The sequence below is a fragment of the Theropithecus gelada genome, chromosome 1 (assembly GCF_003255815.1).
Source record: "Theropithecus gelada isolate Dixy chromosome 1, Tgel_1.0, whole genome shotgun sequence".
Lineage (NCBI taxonomy): Eukaryota > Metazoa > Chordata > Mammalia > Primates > Cercopithecidae > Theropithecus > Theropithecus gelada.
Window position 1 is genome coordinate 50507023 of NC_037668.1, and position 22441 is coordinate 50529463.

A 22441-nucleotide genomic window follows, 5' to 3' on the forward strand; every position below is an offset into this window, starting at 1 on the left:
TGGTATTTGCCATGCAGGGGAGGTGGTACTTGCCACCAAGGAGAGGTGGTACTTGTCACCAAGGTGAAGGATCAAGGCAGGTGTCCCCACAGTGATCAGACACCTCTAAAAAGTGGGTGAATAATCAGGAAGGCGTCCCCGCAGTGATTAAACACTAAGGGGCCGGGCGCGGTGGCTCAAGCCTGTAATCCCAGCACTTTGGGAGGCCGAGGCGGGCGGATCACGAGGTCAGGAGATCGAGACCATCCTGGCTAACATGGTGAAACCCCGTCTCTACTAAAAATACAAAAAACTAGCCGGGCGTGGTGGCGGGCGCCTGTAGTCCCAGCTACTCGGAGGCTGAGGCAGGAGAATGGCCTGAACCTGGGAGGCGGAGCTTGCAGTGAGCCGAGATCGCGCCACTGCACTCCAGCCTGGGTGACACAGCGCGAGACTCCGTCTCAAAAAAAAAAAACAAAAAAAAAAACAAAAAAAACAAAAAAAAAATAAAATAAAATAAACACTAAGGGAAGACTGTCTTCCCGAGTCTGTGACCGGCACAGGAGTTTTGGGTCCACGGTTAAAATGTGTCTCTTTTGTCTCTACTAGAGAGGAAAAAGAACTGGAATTGGAAGGACAGGGAGATTGAAGGGTAGTGAAAGAGACTGGAGAAGACAGTGAAAAGACCACTTACCTGATCGGAAATTCATGAGATGCTCCTTGGGCTGGTTGGCCTGAGGACCTGAGGTCATAGGTGGATCTCCTCACAGAGTGAGGGTGAGGACAGGGGACCGGTCTCCCAAAGGAGTCCTCCTGTCCTGGGTCTTTGGCACCAAATTTTCATGCACGTCCATGTGAAGAGACCACCAAACAGGCTTTGTGTGAGCAATAAACCTGTTTATTTCACCTAGGTGTAGGTGGGCTGAGGCCGAAAAAGGAGTCAGCAAAGGGAGATAGGGATGGGGCATTTTTACAGGATTTGGGTAGGTAGTGGAAAATTACAGTTAAAGGTGGTTATCTCTTGCGGGCAGGGGCAGGGGTCACAAGGTGCAGGGTGGGGAGATCATGAGACTCAGGTTTTGAACTCCTGACCTCAAGTGATCTCCCCACCTTGGCCTTTCAAAGCCAATGTACAACTTATACATATTGATTGATGCATCATGTCTTCCTAATATGTATAAAACCAGGCTGTGCCCTGGCCATCTTGGGCATACATGTTGTCAAAACTTCCTGAGGCTGTGTCATGGGCGCATTCTTAAACTTGGCAAAATAAGCTTTCTAAATTGACTGAGACTTGTCTCAGATACTTTTGGGTTTACAAGAGTTGATGAACTAGGATATTTAGCAGAAGAAATCCTTAAGCAGCAAAGTATTCAGGATGCTGCATGGCTTCTATTAACTGCTTTCAGTAAAGCCCAAGAAGAGAGAAATGATTTAAAGGCGGAACTTATCATTAAAAGGGAAGCAGGCCAGGCACCGTGGCTCACATCTGTAATCTCAGCATTTTGGGAGGCCCAGGCAGGCAGCCACCATGAGGCCAGGAGTTCAAGACCAGCCCAGCCAACATGGTGAAACCCCATCTCTACTAAAAATACAAAAATTAGCCAGGCATGGTGGTGGGCACCTGTAGTCCCAGCTACTCAGGAGGCTGAGGCGGGAGAATCGCTTGAAACTGGGAGGCAGAGGTTGCAGTGAGCCAAGATTGCACCACTGCACTCCAGCCTGGACGACAAAGCAAGACTCCAACTCTGTTTCAAAAAAAGAGAGGGGTAGCGGGGGAAGCAGAATATAAATATTTGGAAATTTCTCAGGCCTGGCCATGTAAAGAATTAAAAAGTGTTTTTAGGAGAGAACACTAAACCAAGCAAAGGGCCATTTGATAAGATCAGTATGGATAGAAGGAAGCCAGATGCTATTCATCAAGACAATGGGAGAATGACCCCAAAGGCATCTCGAAGATCTTCGGGCACTGCCAAGCCCATCACAGGCTCAGAGTGCTAGGACTTTGGAGGCAGAATAGTTTTGGAGGAGTTGCCCAGGGGACCCTGTGGGACCTCAGGGCTTGCTGTCCAGGGCCAACTCCCTGTGTTCTGGTGCAGCACTGCTCTGCCTCTGCTGGTGTGGCTAAAGCAAGTCTAGGTGCATCTGGGGCCACTGCTCCAGAGGGCATAATCAGTGAGTCTTGGCAGCATCCATGTGGTGCTGATTCTGCAGGTGTGCAAAGTGCAGGATCTGTGAAGCCATAGCTTCCTCCACCCAGATTTTAACGGATGCCTCAGAGAGCCTGGGGACTTAGGCAGAGACCTAGACCACTGCAGAGAGCCGCCCCCCAAACCCAGAGCAATGCCCAGCAGAACTGTGGGGCTGGGACCTCTGCAGAGAGTCCCAATTAGGGCAGTGCCTAGTGGAGCCATAGGAATGGGAAGACCGCAGAACTGTAGAGCATTAGTGTGCTACTCCAAGCACCCACCTTTAATGTGTGTGACAACTGCAGTTAGCAAAGCCATGGGGGTAGAGTTGCCCAAAGCCTTGGAGGCCCAACCCACATACCAGTGTGTCTGGGAGGCAGAACACACAGTCAAAGATTATGCAAGCCTTAAGATTTAATGTTGTTTGCACAGTTAAGTTTTGCACTTAGAGGCCAGGTATAGAGGCTCACGCCTGTAATCTCAGCACTTTGGGAGGCCAAGGCAGGCGGATCGTGAGCTCACGAGTTTGAGACCATCCTGGGCAACATGGTGAAACTCTGTCTCTATGAAAGATACAAAAAATTAGCCAGATGTGGTGGTACACACCTATAGTCCCAGCTACTTGGGAGGCTAATGTGGGAGGATGACTTGAGCCAAGGAGGACGAGGTTGCAGTGAGCTGAGATCATACCACTGTACTCCAGCCTGGACGATAAAGTCAGATCTTATCTCAAAAAAAAAAAAAAAAGTTTTGGACTTACTTGGGGCCTGTTACTCCTGTCTTCTTTTCTATTTCTCCCTTATGGAATGGAAATATCTATCCTACGCCTGCTCCACTACTGTATTTTGGAAGCACATAATTTGTTCAATTTCACAGGTTTACAGCTGGAGGGAAATTTGCCTCAGGGTAATTGTACCTTGAGTCTCACCCATATCTGATTTAGATGAGATTCCAGACTTTTGAGTTGATGTTAGAATGAGTGAAGACTTTGGGGGCTATCTGGATGGACTAAATATATTTTGCATGTGAGGACATAAATTTGGGGGACCAGGGAAAGAATGTTATGGTCTGAGTGTGTCTCCCAAAACATATATGTTGAAAAAAATCTCCAATGGAATGGTATTCAGAAGTGTGGCCTTTGGGGAGGTATTTAGGTCATGAGGGCTCCGCCCTTATGAATGGGTCAATGCCACTATAAAATGCTTGATAAGGCTGGGCGTGGTGGCTCACGCCTGTAATCTCAGCACTTTGGGAGGCCAAGGTGGGTGGATCATGAGGTCAGGAGATCAAGACCATCCTGACTAACACGGTGAAACCCCGTCTCTACTAAAAATACAAAAAAAAAAAAAAAGTTAGCTGGGCATGGTGGCAGGCTCCTGTAGTCCCAGGTACTTGGGAGGCTGAGACAGGAGAATGGCATGAACCCAGGAGGTGGAGCTTGCAGTGAGCCCAGATTGCACCAGTGCACTCCAGCCTGGGCAAAAGAGTGAGACTCTGTCTCAAAAAAAAAAAAAAAAATGCTTGATAGAAGGAGTTTGTTCCCTTTTGCCCTTCCACTTATGCCTTACGAGGGCACAGCATTCCTCCTCTCCAGAGATCTAGCTTTCATAGTGCCATCTTGGAAGCAGAGAGCCAACCTCACCAGATGCCAGAGCCTTGATCTTAGACCTCCCAGCCTCCAGAACTGTAAGAAATAAATATCTGTGTTTTTTCTTTTTTTAAAATAAATTATCCTGTGTCAGGTATTTGTGTGTATGTGTGGAGACAGGGTGTCACTCTGTCACCTAGGCTGGTGTGCAGTGGTGTGATCTTGGCTCATTGTGAATTCGGCCTTCCAGGCTCAAGTGATCCTTCCACCTCAGCCTCCCGAGTAGCTGGGACTACAGATGCACACCACCTGTGGTTAATTTTTTTGTTTTTGTTTTTTGAGATGGGATCTCACTCTGTCACCCAGGCTGGAGTGCAGTGGTACGATCATGGCTCATTGCATCCTTGACCTCCCAGGCTCAGGTGATTCTCCCACCTCAGCCTCTCGAGTAGCTGGGACCACAGGCGTGCACCACCGTGTCCAGCTAGTTCTTTTGTATTCTTTGTAGAGGCAGGGTTTCACCACATTGTACATGCTGGTCTCAAACTTCTGGGCTCAGGTGATTCTCCTGCCTCTGCCTCCCAAAGTGCTGAGATCATAGGCATGAGCCACCATGCCCAGACAGGAATTTTTTTATAGAAGCACAAACAGACTAAGACACCATCTATAAATTCTATAAGATTCATAGTGTTAATCTGCCCATTTGACAGTTAAGGACACTGAGGTACGGAAGAATAAACAATCAAGAGTTGTCCAAGATCACACAACAGAGAGTTGGTGAGTTAGGATTTAAGCCCAGGCAGTTTAGCCTCAGAGATTCTGCTTTCAAAACAAAATAGGATATAGGAGAATCATCATAAAATGAAAGGGCAGAGAAAATGTCTGCACACATAAGACATTGATAAGCAATCATAGTCTTTTTTTTTTTTTTTTTTTTTGAGATGAAGTCTCACTCTGTTGCCCACGCTGGCTGGAATGCAGTGGCACGATCTCAGCTCACTGCAACCTTCATCTCCCAGGTTCAAGCAATTCTCCTGCTTCAGCCTCCTGAGTAGCTGGGATTACAGGCGTGTGCCATCACACCTGGCTAATTTTTATATTTTTAGTAGAGGTGGAGTTTCACCATGTTGGCCAGGCTGGTCTCGAACTCCTGACCTCAGGTGATCTGCCCACCCCTGCCTCCCGAAGTGCTAGGATTACAGGCGCGAGCCACCACGCCTGGCCTACGTATTCTTTATTGAGCACTGCTTGTATACCAGCCACTGTGTTAGGTGCTACAGGTGGGGGAGGGATATACAGATGAACAATATTCTGTGCTTGTCTTCAAAGAGCTTATAATCTAGTTGAAGCATGGGGAGGGACTGTAGTAATGTGTACAAATCAAATCCCAGCAGATTGTGAAACATTCTATTGTAGAACTACAGATAAAATGTGGAAAGAATGCTAAGGAAAAGATTCATTATAGCTGGGTTGAGGGGAGCTTCCTAGAGTTGATGGCTTTGGAAGAAGTGAAGAATTGTAAGAGCACATAGGAGAAAATTAGGGATCACAGGGGAAGAAACAATGTAACCAAAGATATGGATGCATTTGGGGGATGGCAAGTCCTCTGGTTTGGTTAGAATGCATGTGACTTGTGTGAGAGAGACGATTTTAGGCAGAACACCAACCTAACACTAAGTCACACTGAATCAAACAGTGAGATAATGATTTCCTTTCCAGTTTTCATTATGAAGAAAAGCCTTGGCTAGGTGCTGGCTTGTCTTTCAAACGCTAACACTTGCTGATCTCACTTTTTAAAACAAAACCCACTGGCTCAGATCTGTCAGTGGGCAACCGAGCTCTGGTTGAAATGTAGTAACATGAGCCGGGCATGGTGGCTCACACCTGTAATCCCAGCACTTTGGGAGGCCGAGGTGGGCAGATCACCTGAGGTCAGGAGTTTGAGTCCAGCCTGACCAACATGGTGAAACCCTGTCTCTACTAAAAATACAAAAATAAGCTGGACGTGGTGGTGGGTGCCAGAAATCCCAGCTATTTCAGAGGCTGAGGTGTGAGAGTCGCTTGAACCTGGAGGTGGAGGTTGCAGTGAGCTGAGATTGCACCATTACACTGTAGCTTGGATGACAAGAGCTCAACTCTGTCTCAAAAAAAAAAAAAAAAAAAGAAACTCAGTAACATGGTTTTTGTCTTCATGTCTTTAATTTTACAGTTGTGTTCTACTTAAACCAAGAATTTTTTTAATGTATGCAGAAATTCTTTTATTTACTTATTTTCCTTTACAGATAAATTTAAGAAAAAATAGTCAACTTAAAGGGATAACATTGAGTTAACGTTCAGGTGGTTCCTGGTTATGGCAAATATCACAAAGGTAGCATACAAATATCTGATGTTTCTGATATTCTGATGCAGAGTTTAAGGCATATGAAGAGGGGTAATGGATGGGGAAAAGGCTGAGAAGGGGTCAGGTCATGGAGAGCCTGAACTCCACGGGAAGGAAGGTGGGCTTTAATCTGTCAACATCAAGGCAAGACATTGGCTCAAGAATGGGCAATGAAGCCGGGCAAGGTGGCTCACGCCTGTAATCTCAGCACTTTGGGAGGCCAAAGCAGGTGGATCACCTGAGGTCAGGAGTTCGAGACCAGCCTGGCCAACATGGTAAAACCCTGTCTCTACTAAAAATACAAAAATTAGCCAGGCATGGTGGCGGGCGCCTGTAATCCCAGCTACCTGGAAGGATGAGGCTGGAGAATCACTTGAACCCAGGAGGTGGAGGTTGCAGTGACCCGAGATCATGCCACTGCACTCCAGCCTGGGTGACAAGAGCGAAACTCTGTCTCAAAAAAAAAAAAAAAGGAAAAAAAGAGCCAGGCTTGGCAGGACTGGCTCCGGCCTCTGGGTTCAGGATGAGAGGGGAGACTAGGGGCTGGGGCAGGAGTGGGGAGACTCAGAGTGAACAAGCACAGGGCCAGGGAGGAACCAGGATAGACCCAACTGAAATAGAAGGCTCTAGAAAGGGACATTTGTAGAGACTTGTCAGGTCATGTCACTACATGCTACATGGTAGACCTGGTGTGTACAGATTTCTTTTCCAAAGGCGATCTTTCAGCCTCTGATCCTCTTCCTGGCTCATAGGCACCTTTCCATTATGACTTACTACGAACATTCAATGGCTTTGACTGGGTTTTACTGAGGTAAAAGGTAACATCAGCAGAGGCCAGCCCGCCTCGGCCTCATTAGCTGGGGGAGCTGGAAGTACAGTCAGACAGGGTGGGGCAAATGGACTCATGCCTCCTCATTCTGTGTTTCTTCATGGGAAAATTCCCATGTCTGCTTGACCGCCTGTGGTGATTCATTTTATTCCATATGATGAACATCTGATTTTCTAGGACCTTCAGCTTCATTTCACTGAACAAAAGCCGTTGGAAGATCTTGTCCTGGAGGGCAAAGCAGGAATGCATTCTATTGACTTCTTTTGTGTTCGTGGCCTTGTCGCTCTTGGAGTCGTTTTCGTTTTCGGAAGCCTTTGGTTTCTCTTCCTCCTTCTAAGCTCCCCACCACCACGAAAAGGGGAAAATTGGTTAAAAATGATAACCCTTCCTTGCTTGAACACCTGCTCTGTGCCAGGTGGTTTACAAACATTATCTTAATAGATTCTCACAACTGCCTGCAAGGGGAGCATCATTGCCTCATTTTGTGGAGACTTGGGACCCAGTAACAGGAAGTCACTTTCTTTTTTTCTTTTTTTTGAGACAGAATTTCACTCTTGTTGCCCAGGCTGGAGTGCACTGGTGTGATCTCAGCTCACTGCAACCTCCACCTCCCAGGTTCAAACGATTCTCCTGCCTCAGTCTCCGGAGTAACTGGGATTACAGGCACGTGCCACCACACCCAGCTAACTTTTTGTATTAGTATAAATTTTTGGTATTTGTGTTTGTAATTATTAGTAGAGACAGGGTTTCACCCTGTTGACCAGGCTGGTCTCGAACTCCCGACCTCAGGTGATCTGCCTGCCTCGGACTCCCAAAGTGCTGGGATTACAGGTGTGAGCCACCAGGCCTGGCTGGGAGGTCACTTTCTCAGCATCGTACAGCCTCAAATTCCTGAGTCCTCCACTTGCGTTTGGTTCATAGGAATGCATGAGATGGCTCGCTAATCTGCCAGTTGCAGTGGACATAAAGCCCTTAGCCTAAATATATCTATCTCCAAAGCCTTTGTTTTTCCAGCATTTTGTCAGGCTCAGTACGATTTCAAACTGCAAAGTCTCAGTGGTCTCATGACATGCTTTTATCTCCATGATCCTCATCTCTCCCTCCCCTGGTTAATAACACTTATTTTTTTTTTTCTTTTTCGATTTAGTTACAAACTAATGGTCTTTAAAAATATTTAAAAATTAAGCCAGGTGTGGTGGCTCATGGCTGTAATCCCAGCACCTTTGAAGGCCAAAGCAGGATGATTGCTTAAGCCCAGGAGTTTGAAACCAGCCTGGGAAACATGGTAAAATCCCATCTCCACAAAAACTAGAAAAAATTAGCCCTGTGCACACATGTAGTCCCAGCTACTTGGGAGGCTGAGGTGGAAGGATCACCTGAGCCCAGGGAGGTCAAGGCTGCAGTGAGCCATGGTTGCGCCACTGCATCCAGCCTGGGCCACAGAGCGAGACCCTGTCCCAAAAAACTAAATACATAAATAAAATAAAATGGTTAACTGAAAAAAATTCAACATATCAGACATGCAAAAAAGGTAAATAATACAAAAAATACTCATATTCCCATATCAACTTAAGAAATAAAATATCATAAATATAACTAAAGTTCCCTGTGGACTCTCCCACTCACAGCGTCCTCCTCCCTTCCTGAATAGCATCACCTTAACCGTAATCCTGCATTTAAAATTTATTTTTCCGGCCGGGCGCGGTGGCTCACGCCTGTAATCCCAGCACTTTGGGAGGCCGAGGCGGGCGGATCACGAGGTCAGGAGATCGAGACCATCCTGGCTAACATGGTGAAACCCCGTCTCTACTAAAAATGCAAAAAATTAGCCGGGCGAAGCGGCGGGCGCCTGTAGTCCCAGCTACTCGGGGGGCTGAGGCAGGAGAATGGCGTGAACCCGGGAGGCGGAGCTTGCAGTGAGCCGAGATCGTGCCACTGCACTCCAGCCTGGGCGACAGAGCGAGACTCTGTCTCAAAAAAAAAAAAAAAAAAAAAAAAACTTTATTTTTCCATGCATTTCTTTATAAAGTAGTTCTCAATGGGAGGCATTCTGCCCTCCCCAGGGGACATTTGGCAATATCTGGAAATACTTTTGATTGTTATGAAATGGTGGGTGTGCTACTTGGCATCTCATGGGTAGGGGCCAGGGTTGCTGCTAAGCTAACAATGCACAGGTGACAGATGAGCCTCCCATAATGGAGAATTATCTGACCCAAAATGTCAATAGTGCCAAGGTTGAGGCAGCCTGCCTTAAAATATTTTCACTGCACATATGCCTCTATAAATAAGACAGGCTATTGTTTTGTTTTGTTTTGTTTTGTTTTTTTGAGACAGAGTCTCACTACTCTGTCACCCAGGCTGTATGTAGTACAGTGGCGTGCTCACTGCAGCCTCAACTTCTCAGGCTTGGGTGATTCTTCCACCTCAGTCTCCTGAGTAGCTGAGACTACAGGCATGCACCACCATGCCTGGTTCATTTTTGTATTTTTTGTAGAGATGGGGTTTCTTCACGTTGCCCAGGCTATTCTCGAACTCCTGGCCTCAAGTGGTTGTTGACCTGCCTCGGCATCCTAAAGTGCAGGGATTATAGGTGTGAGCCACTGCACCAGGCTGTTTTGCATGGTTTTTTGCTTTTGTTTTTGTTTTTATATGGACTCTTGCTCTGTTGCCCAGGCTGGAGTGCAGTGGTATGATCTCAGCTCACTGCAACCTCCATCCCCTGGGTTCAAGTGATTCTCCTGCCTCAGCCTCCCAAGTAGCTTGTGTTACAGGTGCGTGTCACCACACCCAGCTAATTTTTTTTTTTTTTTTTTTTTGAAATGGAGTCTCACTCTGTCGCCCAGGCTGGAGTGCAGTAGTGCGATCTCGGCTCACTGCAAGCTCCGCCTCCCGGGTTCACGTCATTCTCCTGCCTCAGCCTCCCGAGTAGCTGGGACTATAGGCGCCCGCCACAGCACCTGGCTAATTTTTTGTATTTTTAGTAGACACAGGGTTTCACTGTGTTAGCCAGGATGGTCTCGATCTCCTGACCTCGTGATCCGCCTGCCTCGGCCTCCCAAAGTGCTGGGATTACAGGCGTGAGCCACCGCGCCCGGCCACCCAGCTAATTTTTGTATTTTTAGTAGAGATAGGGTTTTACCATGTTAGCCAGGCTGGTCTTGAACTCCTGACTTCAAGTGATCCACCTGCCTCGGTCTCCCAAAGTGCTGGGATTACAGGCGTGAGCCACTGCGCCCAGCCTAGCATGTTTTCTTTAGCATTAAATGAAAGATGTCATAATCTATGTACATTTCTGCTGTCTTCATTATTCTATTTTAGAGATGTATCTATGTTCATCCATTTTCATTTTTTTGACTTTTTTCACATTAAAGTAGTTGTTACTCTTGCCAAAACATGTTGACATCAAACATGAAATAGGAGAGTCTGGGGTGGTCCTGATTTAACAGCTCAGGTGAGGCAACTGAGGCCTCATGGAGGGAAGTGATTTACCCAGCACCACCTAAGAGGAAACTGTAGAGTGGTGATTTAGACCAGAGTCTTGGATTCCTCAGTCTTGCCCCATTATTTCGACACCTACCTTGTTCCCTACCACCTAATCTAGCTGCAAATACCCCCTATCCCTGAGCTGAAGCCAAGGCCCCTCTTGCTCACCTGCTGAGGCTCTGGGAGGGTGAGCTTGTGTTCACACTTGACCAGCCAGTTGCTAAGCAACAGCAGAAGGAATAGGAACCCAAACAAGGCTGGCTTATAGCTCATCAGCCAAGCTGCCACTGCTCCTACGGTGCCCGTGGAGGCAAGTATCCCATGGAGACTCCTAAAGAGAAATACCAGTTCTGCCAGCATTATGGCATGGAGGCACACAGGCCCCAGGACCCTGCCTGAGGCCCCTCCATGACAAGAGTCATGGCCTCCCACTCCTCTAAGTCATAGCCAGCTCCCTCCCCCGACCCAGCTGCCGCATAACAATAATAATAACTCCTCCTATGTCTGAAGCAACCACTATGTGCCAGACTCTTTGACAGGCAGTTTGCAAGCATTATCTCATGATGTCCTCACAACAGCCAGGTGATGTGGGCCTCCTCATTCATTCACCAGTACTTCTGGGCCTCGCAACTAGCAAAAAAAATGGCCAATACAGAGCCCCTACCATCACAGGGGCAAAGAAAAGCTATCCAAACTTGGACGTAAAGGCTTTTACAGTTATACTAGCCCATCTATTTGTCACCTGATACTTTAGCGGAAGGTAACTTTGTTTAATATAATATGTAATATTGATAAGGTTTTGGACTCTGTACAGTTAGACATTGACTTTTTATTTATTTTTATTTTATTTTATTTTTGAGACAAGGTCTCACTGTGTTGCCCAGGTTGGAGTGCAGTGGTATGATCATGGCTCACTGAAGCCTCCAACTCCTGGGCTCAAGTGATCCTTCTGCCTCAGCCTCCTGAGCAGCTAAGACTTCAGGCATGTGCCAGTATGCCCAGCTAATTTAAAAAAAAATTTTTTTTTTTTAGAGACAAGGTCTTGCTATATTGCCCAGGCTGGTCTCAAACTCCTAGCCTCAAGAATTCTCCCAACTGGAGACATTAACTTTTATTATTTTATATTATTTATTTATTTTCTTTTTTGAGACGGACTCTCACTCGGTTGCCCAGGCTGGAGTGCAGTGGCGCCATCTTGGCTCCCTGCAACCTCCGCCTCCCGAGTTCAAGCGATTCTCCTGCCTCAGCCTCCCAAGTAGTTGGGATTACAGGCACGCACCACCACACCCACCTAATTTTTGTAGTTTTAGTAGAGACAGGGTTTCGTCATGTTGGTCAGGCTGGTCTCGAACTTGTGACCTCAAACGATCTGCCCACCTTAGCCTCCCAAAGTGCTGGGATTACAGGTGTGAGTCCCCGTGCCCAGTGGAGACATTAGCTTTTAAAAAATGCTGGCCGGGCATGGTGGCTCACGCCTGTAGTCCCAGCACTTTGGGAGGCCGAGGCGGGTAGATCATCTGAGACCAGCCTGGCCAACATGGAAACCTCGTCTCTATCAAAAATACAAAAATTAGCCAGGTGTGGTTTGCGGGCACCTGTCATCTCAGCTACTTGGGAGGCTGAGGCAGGAGAATTGCTGGAACCCGGGAGGCGGAGGTTGCAGTGAGCCGAGATCGCGCCACTGCACTTCAGCCTGGGCAACCACAGTAAGGCTCCTTCTCAAAAAAAAAAAAAAGCATACACTGCTACAGTAATTCCACTTTGAATATTCCCAAAGAATTGAAAGCAGAGTCTTGAAGAGATATTTGTATACCAATGTTCACAGCAGCATTATTCACAATAGCCAAAATGTGGAAGCAACAAAAGTGTCCATCCATAGATGAATGGATAATAAAATGTTATATATGCACAATATTACCAGCCTTTAAAAGGAAGGAAATTCTAACATGTTACAACATAGATGAACCTTGAGGACATTAAGCTAAGTGAAATAGTCACAAAAAAAACAAATACCATATGATTCCACTTATATGAGCTATCTACAGTAGTCAAATTCATAGAGGCAAAGAGTAGAATGGTGGCTGTCAGGGGCTAGAAGGAGGGGCAAATGTAGTCATTGTTTAATGTGTACAGAGTTTCGCAAGATGAAAAGAGTTCTGGAGATTGTTTATGCAACAATGTGAATGCATCTAACACTACTAAACAGTATACTCAAAATGGTTAGGATTGTAAATTTTATGTTATGTGTATTTGATCACAATAAAAACATCTGAAATGAATTAGTTATTTCTGGGGGAAAAAACGGGTAAGTGCCACCACATCTGGCTAATTTTTGTATTTTTAGTAGAGACGGGGTTTCACCATGTTGGCCAGGCTAGTCTCGAATTCCTGACCTTGGGTGATCCACCCGCCTTGGCCTCCCAAAGTGCTGGGATTACAGGCATGAGCCACTGCACTCGGCCAGGAATTCTTTTTTTTTTTTTTGAGATGGAGTCTCGCTCTGTCGCCCAGGCTGGAGTGCAGTGGCACGATCTCGGCTCACTGCAAGCTCCGCCTCCAGGGTTCACGCCATTCTCCTGCCTCAGTCTCTGAGTAGCTGGGACTACAGGCGCCCGCCACCTCGCCCGGCTAATTTTTTTGTACTTTTAGTAGAGACGGGGTTTCACCGTGTTAGCCAAGATGGTCTCGATCTCCTGACCTCGTGATCTGCCCACCTCGGTCTCCCAAAGTGCTGGGATTACAGGCATGAGCCACCGCGCCCGGCCAACATTATGTATTATATTTTTACGGTGAAAGATAATTTAGCTCCCGAGCAGCACCTCCCCCAACAACCTCCCTACTTCCCTAAATCCTTAAAACCTCATCTTTCTCTCCACAAACTTTCTTTTTTCTCCATTCTCTTAATGTAATTCTATCACTTAGGTTAAAACAATATTCACTGCTCGGCCGGGCGCGGTGCCTCACACCTATAATCCCTGCACTTTGGGAGGCCGAGGTGGGAGGATCACTTGAGGTCAGGAGTTGGAGACATACCTAGCCAACATGGCGGAACCCTGTTTCTACTAAAAATACAAAAATTAGCCAGGCACGGTGGCACGCGCCTGTAATCCCAGCTACTGGGGAGGCTGAGGCAGGAGAATCGCTTGAATTCGGGAGGCAGAGGTTGCATTGAGCTAAGATTGCACCCCTGCACTCCAGCCTGGGCAACAGAGCAAGACTGTCTCAAAAAAAAAAAAAAAAAAAAGGAAAGAAAGAAAGAAAAGAAAGAAAAGAAAAGAAAAAATAAATAAATAAAACAATATTCACTGCTTATGTTTTTATGGTCATATTAATACAGTTCACAGCTGAGCCATATGTTGTACTATGATTATATTTTTCTTTCTTTCTCTTTTCTTTTTTTTTTAGAGACGCAGTCTCACTATGTTGCTCAGGCTGGACTTGAACTCCGAGGCTCAAGTGATTCTCCCACCTCAGTCTCCCAAGCAGCTGGTACTACAAGTGCATGCCACCCCACTCGGATACATTTTCTTTCTCACATAGCTTTTACTGTTTTCCTTTCTACATTTAATTGCCTTTTTGTCTGTTTGCCTAGTTTTTTAGAAAAACAACTTTACTTAAGTACAGTTACATAAAATATACCTATTTTACATGGAGAGTTCATAGAGTTTTGACAAATATATACACCTCTGTAAACGTCATCCCAATCAGGATATAAAACATTTCCATCACCCCCAGCAAGTTCTTTCTTGTTCTTTTGCAGTCAAACCCCGACCCCCATCTCAGGCAAGGGCTGACTGGAATCTATTACTAGAGATTAGTTTTACCAGTTCTTGAACTTCATGTAAACGGAATAATTTTTTGACAATTTCACTTTGAAGAGAAAAACTACTAAAAAGACAATTGTTTGTGTAGTAAGTACAAACATGCTAAAAGTAGACAAGACCTGTTCCAGTTTTGGGTCAGCACGGGATTCCTCGAAAAATTAAAAGAATAAACCACTACTATCATTATTAGAAAGAATTAACCTGGTATAGAAAGAGGTGTTATGCCGACGGGGATGGGGGACATGGGGGATGAGGGACATGGGGGACGGGAGAAGCGCAAGACATGGGGTGCGAATGGGGTTGGGGTCCAGACAGAAGGAAAAGCATGAACAAAGGCTTGGAACAAGAACTATTCTGTCTAGACTCAAACCTGGATTTCCTAACTTGTCTCCATTTTACTACCATCGAAACTGCTATGCTCTCCAAGTTTTTTGCCCAGTCCAAACAGAGCAATTATGAATAAGACGCTCTACCAACATATTTCAGTGTTTTTCCCCATTAGACTGTAAGTTCTTTGAAAGCTAGAACTTCATAATGTAACCCTTGTTACGTAGTGGGCAAGCATTAATAAATATTGGTAGAACTGACGAATAATTGGGTGAGTGAATGAACGAACGAACGCATGCAAACCCGCAAGTCCCTGGAGGAAATGGTCACCTTCGGAGGTTTAGTCTGGCCCAGAAGCCCTAAGACCACCGACGGTGCCAGGTCCCACGCCAAACGCCGGGGAGACGCTCTAGGCAAGCTACATGATTTTTGCTGCGGCGCCGCTCTAGCCGCGAGAACGCCACTCTATGGCTGCGGGGGAGGGGCGGGGCTCGTGGGCGTCTCCGGCCCTTTTTGTCCCGGCGCTGCGGGAGCGCGCTTAGCGCGTGCGTACGCGACGGCGGTTGGCGGCGCGCGGGCAGCGTGAAGCGAAGGGAGGCGAGGCGAGGCGGTTCGGACCCACGGAGCGACAGACCGAGCGGCCCCTACGGCCGTCGGCGGCCCGGCGGCCCGAGATGTTGTCTGGGAAGAAGGCGGCAGCCGCGGCGGCGGCGGCTGCAGCGGCGGCAGCCGGGACGGAGGCTGGCTCCGGGACAGCGGGCGGCTCTGAGAATGGGTCTGAGGTGGCCGCGCAACCCGCGGGCCTGTCGGGCCCAGCCGAGGTCGGGCCGGGGGCGGCCGGGGAGCGCACACCCCGCAAGAAAGAGCCTCCGCGGGCCTCGCCCCCCGGGGGCCTGGCCGAACCGCCAGGGTCCGCAGGGCCTCAGGCCGGGCCCACCGTCGTGCCTGGGTCTGCGACCCCCATGGAAACTGGAATAGCAGAGACTCCGGAGGGGCGTCGGACCAGCCGGCGCAAGCGGGCGAAGGTAAGGGTGGACCCCTCCCTTAAACGGCACCGCCGGGTGCCGAGCTTCCCCGAGGCTGCTCCGCCCTCCCCCACCGCCGCCGGGTCTTGGGCCCTGCGACCACTCAGACCTCCCCCTGTATCGCTGCCCACGCCACGTCCCCTCTAGCTGGACGGGTGGGGTGAGAAAGGAAGAGTCTTTGCCGGTGTTGACTGCGGTCTTTGTACTGGGTCCGGAGCGACGTGGGAAGGGTCATCGATGATTGCTGGGAGGGGTATTTTATTCCTTAGGTCTTTCTTGCACACCTTTTCATTTTCTTGACTGGAAGATGGCTCCCTGATGTGGGGTTACGGTTGGCGTTCTTGGAGGCATCACTGTTTGTCCACAGATAGGTCTGGAAGCTGTTCGGCGATATTGATGGCGTTTCAGCTGGGTGCACTAGGAGGCTGTAGGTTGATGCTAAAGAAATCGCCTTAGCTGGGGAGATGGAAAAGAAAGGGTCGTTTTTGTTTCTGTTTTTGTTTGAGCAAAACCCTGCTGTGTGGTAGGAGTTCTAGTCTTTTTTGTTTTTCTTCTTTTTTAAAATCCTCTTAGCGATCTTTTGGCGTAGAGTTTTGCAGATGAGGAAGCTGCTGATTGAGAGAACAAATAACAGTCAAAATGCAAATATATGGGAAGGAGAAGATTTGACTCCACACAGTGTATACAGAGACTGCCTCATATCTCTGTGTCCTAGATGCCGTATTCAGCGTGTCACCAACATTACTTTTTTTTTTGCTGAATACCAACGGGCAAGTATTGCTAGCCCTATTTTAGGAATGAGTGAACTGAGGCACACAATTTAAGCAACTTGCCTAAAGTCACAAAGCTAAGTAAGTGATGGAACTGGAATATAATTCCCACATTCATGTTGTTACAGGGTATCATCAGCCCTTGAAACAAAGGACCACATGGGACAGTGTGTGCAGGGCACTGGGGCAATATTAGGGCGCAGACTTTAGACTTGGGCCTTTTCTGGAGATTTAATGGTCTAGTTGGAAAAAACAACCTGGATATATATGTGCGTATAATCAACATTTGAATAAAAGTTTGCAAATTAACGGCCGGGCGCGGTGGCTCAAGCCTGTAATCCCAGCACTTTGGGAGGCCAAGACGGGCGGATCACAAGGTCAGCAGATCGAGACCATCCTGGTTAACACGGTGAAACCCCGTCTCTACTAAAAAATACAAAAAACTAGCCCGGCGAGGTGGCAGGCGCCTGTAGTCCCAGCTACTCGGGAGGCTGAGCCAGGAGAATGGCGTAAACCCGGGAGGCGGAGCTTGCAGTGAGCTGAGATCGGGCCACTGCACTCCAGCCTGGGCGACAGAGCTAGACTCCGTCTCAAAAAAAAAAAAAAAAAAAGTTTGCAAATTATATAATTTATGCTTGAAAAACTTGTCTACATAATTTTTAAGTGTGAATACCAAGTCAGTGTGTATGGGGAGCTTCTTGAGATGAGTATTACCCAGTCTGAGAGCCCTCATATTTATCTCCCTACTTGAGCCAACTCTCTGAAGTATAACCAGTGCTGGGTAAAAGACCGTTTTGCAGGCAAGACTTTCTGGAGCTTTTAACCAAAGCATGGGTTAGGAAAGCATAGAGGTTGGTGACACCAGCCCTCAGAAATGAAATAAAGGACAGAAGTCAAGAGTGTCATTTTATGATTTCAATAGACAGGTGACCAGAAGCCATGTATAAGATGTTTTTAAAAACAGATTTATTGGCCGGGCACAGTGGCTCACTCCTGTAATCCCTGCACTTTGGGAGGTTGAGGTCGGTGGATCACCTGAGGTCAGGAGTTCCAGACCATCCTGTCCAACGTGATGAAATCCCCGACTCTACTAAAAATACAAAAAATTAGGCGGACGTGGTGGCGGGCGCCTGTAATCCCAGCTACTCAGGAGGCTGAGTTAGGAGAATTGCTTGAATCCAGGAGGTGGAGGTTGCAGTGAGCCTAGATCATGCCACTGCACTTCAGCCTGGGCAACAAGAGCGAAACTGTCTAAAAACAAAAAGCAGGCTTATTGGGATAATGTATGTATAATAATATTCACCATTTTAAAATGTACGATTCAGTGGTTTTTAGCATATTTACAAGATTGTACAGCCAACACCACAAGTGATTTTAGAACCTTTTCATCATCCCCAAAGACACTTGTATCATTAGCAGTCACTCCCCATTCCTCCCTACCCCCAGTCCCTGGCAACCACTGATCTACTCTTTGTCTATGGATTTGTCTATTCTGGACATTTTATATAAAATACTACAATGTGTGGCCTTTTGTATTTGGCTTTAGCATGTTTTCAGGGTTCATTCACGTTGTAGTGCTTCCATTCAGTACTTGATAACTGTTTATGGCTGAATAATATTCTACTGTATGGATATACCAAATTTTGTTTATCCATTCATCATTGGATGAACACTTGGGTTTGTTTCTATGTCTTGGCTGTTTTGCATAATGCTGCTATGAACATTAATATGCAGTTTGTTGTATGAATATATTTTCAGTTCTCTTGGGTGTGGGCCCAGGAGTAGAATTGCTTGGTTTTATGTTAATTCTAGGTTTAACTTTTGAGGTACAACCAAACAGTTTCCCATAGCAGCTGCACCATTTTACATTCCCATTATTAAATATATGAGGGTACCAGTTTCTCCAATATTATTATTATTATTTTTTTTTTTTTAATTTTTTGAGATGGAGTTTCACTCTTGTTGCCCAGGCTGGAGTGCAATGGCGCGACCTGGGCTCACTGCAACCTCCGCCTCCGAGGTTCAAGCGATTCTCCTGCCTCAGCCTCCCAAGTAGCTGGGATTACAGGCATGTGCCACCATGCCCGGCTAACTTTGTATTGTATTTTTAGTGGAGATGGGGTTTCTCCATGTTGGTCAGGCTGGTCTCGAACTCCTGACCTCAGGTGATCTGCCCACCTCAGCCTCCCAAAGTGCTGGGATTACAGGCGTGAGTCACTGCGCACGGCCTTTTTTTTTTTTTTTTTTTTTTTCTGAGACAGTCTCTGTCACCCAGGCTGGAGTGCAGTGGTATGATCTCGGCTTACTACAGCCTCCTCCTGGGTCAAGCGATTCTCCTGCCTTAGCCAGCCAAGTAACTGGGATTACAGGCGCCTGCCACCACCCCTGGCCAATGTTTGTATTTTTAGTAGAGAAGGGATTTCACCATGTTGGCCAGGATGGTCTTGAACTCCTGACCTCAAGCAATGCACCCACATCGGCCTCCCAAAGTGCTGGGATTACAGGCGGAGCCACCTCGCCCACCCTCCATATCATTCTTGACATTTAATATTGTTTGTCTTTTACTATAACCATCCTAGTGGGGGTAAAGTGATATCTCATTGTGGTTTTGATATGCATTTCCCTAATGACTAATGATGTTGGGCATCTTTTCATGTGTTTATTGGCCATTTTAATATTTATGTTGAAATGACTATTCAAATCCTTGGCTTGTTTTTAAAAATTGAGTTGTCTTCATCATTTTCTACTAAGAGTTCTTTACATATTCTGGTTAGAGAAATTTTTGATTTTGATGAGACCCAATTTATTTTTTCTTTTGTTCCGTTTACTTCTGGTGTTACATCTAATAAACCATTGCCTTATCCAATGTCGTGAGGATTTACTCCTGTGTTTTCTTCTAAGAGTTTTATAGTTTTAGCTCTTGCATTTATGTTGATGAAAATCTTTTTTTTTTTTTTTTTTTTTTGAGACGGAGTCTCGCTCTGTCGCCCAGGCTGGAGTGCAGTGGCCAGATCTTAGCTCAGTGCAAGCTCCGCCTCCCGGGTTCACGCCATTCTCCTGCCTCAGCCTCCCGAATAGCTGGGACTGTAGGCGCCCACCACTTCGCCTAGCTAGTTTTTTGTATTTTTTTTTTTAGTGGAGACGGGGTTTTACCATGTTAGCCAGGATGGTCTCGATCTCCTGACCTCGTAATCTGCCCATCTCGGCCTCCCAAAGTGCTGGGATTACAGGCTTGAGCCACTGCGCCCGGCCGGATGAAAATCTTTTCTCAGTTAATTTTTGTATATGGTGTGAGGTAGAGGTTCAGCTTCATTATTTTGCAGCTTGTCCCAGCACAGTTTTTTGAAGACTGTTCTTTCCCTCAACATATAGTTAGCACCCTCGCTGATTGATTATAAATGTAAGAGTTTATCTCTGGACTCTCAACTCTATTCCATTGATCTATTACATATTTCCATCCATTCCAGTACCACACTATCCTGATTATTTTAGTTTCATAATAAATTTTGAAATTAGGAAGTGTTCCTCAACTTTGTTCTTCTTTTGCAAGATTATTTTGGGCGTTCTGGATCCTTTGCATTTCCATATGAATTTTAGGATGAGCTTGTCAGTTTCTGCAAAAAGGGCTGCTGGGATTCTGGTTGTGACTGTGTTGAATCTGCAGATTGATAAGTTTGGGGCACACTGTAAGATTTTACTGTTATATTTTAAGCTCTCTCCTACAAGAAAGATTTTTTTTCTTAGCTAACTGATTAATTTTGTGGAGACAGGGTCTCCTTCTGTCACCCATGCTGGAGTACAGTCACGCAATCATAGCTCACTGCAGCCTCAACCTCCCAGGCACAAGTGATCTTCTTACCTCAGCCTCCTGAGTAGCTGGGACTACAGTTGTGCACAACCACGCCTGGCTAATTTTTTACTTTTTGTAGAAATGGCTTCTCTCTATGTTGCCCCAGCTGGTCTCGAACTTCTGGGCTCAATCATTCCTCCTGCCTCAGGCTCCCAAAGGGCTGAGATTACAGACATGAGCCACCTCACCCAACCAAGATTTTTTTCTTTGTAATTCTCCTGTGTTTATTTTAACTCATCTTGCTTATTCTGTTTTGTATCCCCCATTGTAATTAGCTCTTAAACTTTCAGAAAAAAAATTAGTTACGTGTTTGTTTGGAACAGCAACTAGGAAGCTTAGCAACTAGCCGGTCTTGGGATCCAGAGGAAACAGACTTTAGAGGATAGTATATCCATTTAAGGAATGAAAAGCAAGCTGAGGCCAGTATAGACAGGCCGTGCTTCAGTAATTCTTCAGTGTATGCAGGGAAAAAAGTGTATATATTTCATGACTTGGGAGCTTATCCAGTTTTGGGAACTGTGCTTTAACAGAATTATATCATTACATAATTAATATTATGTTTAGGGTATTGGAAGGAGTTCATGTAATTGAGTGTCCCTGAAGGTCCAGTTTCATTAGTTTCAGAATAAATTCACTTTTGAGTATGTGTATGCTAAAATTATGGCAGAATATTTAAGGTTTGAAATTGGTAAATTGGGCTGGAACTTCAGGAACACCATACTCCTTTAGAAATGGTGGCCTTGAGCTAGGCCATGAAATGGCAGAATTTAGAAAAGTGTTCTGGAAAAGGGTGGACTTTTTGGAGTTTAAGTATTTCATCTTCCTCTGATTCATTTTCCTCATGTAAATAAGCCCTACCTTGTAAAGTTTAGATATAATATAAACAAAATGCTTATTGCGGTGTTTGGCATATAATTAGTAGGTGACCAGTAATTAAGGTGCTACCAGTGGAGAAAAGGAAGTGGTTTGAGACGCATCAGGGAATCCAGAGTGGACAACTGAATGTTGAGAACAGTGGTCAGATGAATTTAATTAGAAACAGGAATTGTCTAGGAACAAGATAGATTGAAGGGACCGGTAGTGTTGGGGTTGTAGAGTTGTGTCCATGTTGTAGTGAGCATTAGATTCATGCTATCCAGTATGGTAGCCCTTAGCCACATGTGGCTATTAAGTTTAAATTGAAATTAAAAATAGTTTCTTCAGTCACACTAGCTACATTATAAGTGCTCAGTATAGCACATGTTGAAGCCACAGAATTGGAAGCACAGATAGAGGAGTTTCCATTATGACAAAAAAGTTCATCAGACAGCCCTGAACTAGATTATGAAGTGCAGACCATAAGTACTGTGAGACTTCAGAGAAGATAAAAGATTTTTTTTTTTTTTTTTTTTGAGATGAAGTCTCAGTCTTTTCCCCCAGGCTGGAGTGCAATGGTGTGATCTCGGCTCACTGCAACCTCCGCCTCCCGGTTCAAGTGATTCTCCTGCCTCGGCCCCCAGAGTAGCTGGAATTACAGGTGCCTGCCACCACGCCTGGCTAATTTTTGTATTTTCAGCAGAAACGGGGGTTTCACCATGTTGGCCAGGCTGGTCTAGAACTCCTGACTTCAGGTGATCCACCTGCCTTGGCCTCCCAAAGTGCTGGGATTACAGGCATGAGCCACTGCGCCTGGCAGATATAGTTTTAAAATTTACAATAATTAAGAAATAATCTTCAGAGGAGGTGGACCTTGAGTATATGGTGTTGGATTAACAGAAAAAGATGGTAGTAGCTTTAGGGAGCTTAGAGGTTGGTAGAACAGCATTGAGGACTTTTTTACTAGTATGTTAGTGATTAGAATTAAGTTTGAATTCAGGTCAGTCATGGTGTTTCATGCCTGTAATCCCAGCACTTTAGGAGGGCAAGGTGGGCAGATCGATGGAGCCCAGGAGTTTGATACCAGCCTTGGCAACATGGCGAAACTCTGTTTATACAAAATTACAAAAATTAGCCAGGTGTGGTGGCATGCGCCTGTATTCCTAGCTACTCAGGAGGCTGAGGCAGGAGAATCACTTGAGCCTGGGAGGCAGAGGTTGCAGTGAGCTGAGATCATGCCACTGCTTTCCAGCCTTGGTGACAGTGAGACCCTGTCTTATAAAAATAAAAATAAAAAAGGCAGTGTGAATAGTCAAGGCCAGAGAGTTTATATGCTGGTTTG

At 46.1% G+C, this 22441-nt stretch overlaps 2 protein-coding genes across 5 annotated transcripts in view; one reads left to right on the forward strand and one right to left on the reverse strand.

Annotated features, from left to right (window-relative positions):
- Positions 1-6924: 6924 nt before the first annotated feature.
- On the reverse strand, positions 6925-11185 carry TEX46 (testis expressed 46). Of its 2 annotated transcripts, none has more exons than XM_025357022.1 (2): positions 10617-11185; positions 6925-7190 (listed from the first exon to the last, which is right to left on the reverse strand). In XM_025357022.1, exons 1-2 carry the CDS (start codon positions 10806-10808, stop codon positions 6990-6992), a joined length of 393 nt encoding a protein of 130 aa, XP_025212807.1. In that variant the 5' UTR covers positions 10809-11185; the 3' UTR covers positions 6925-6989. The 2 variants fall into 2 exon arrangements, with proteins under 2 accessions (XP_025212807.1, XP_025212799.1); XM_025357014.1 differs by having other exon boundaries at positions 6925-7295.
- Positions 11186-15115: 3930 nt separating this feature from the next.
- Positions 15116-22441, forward strand: part of KDM1A (lysine demethylase 1A) — a 66675-nt gene continuing 59349 nt past the window's right edge. For all 3 annotated transcript variants that reach the window (XM_025380506.1, XM_025380516.1, XM_025380526.1), the window contains exon 1: positions 15116-15624. In XM_025380506.1, the coding sequence (XP_025236291.1) occupies positions 15274-15624 (351 nt within the window). In that variant the 5' untranslated portion in view covers positions 15116-15273. The remainder of the gene's footprint in view (positions 15625-22441) is intronic.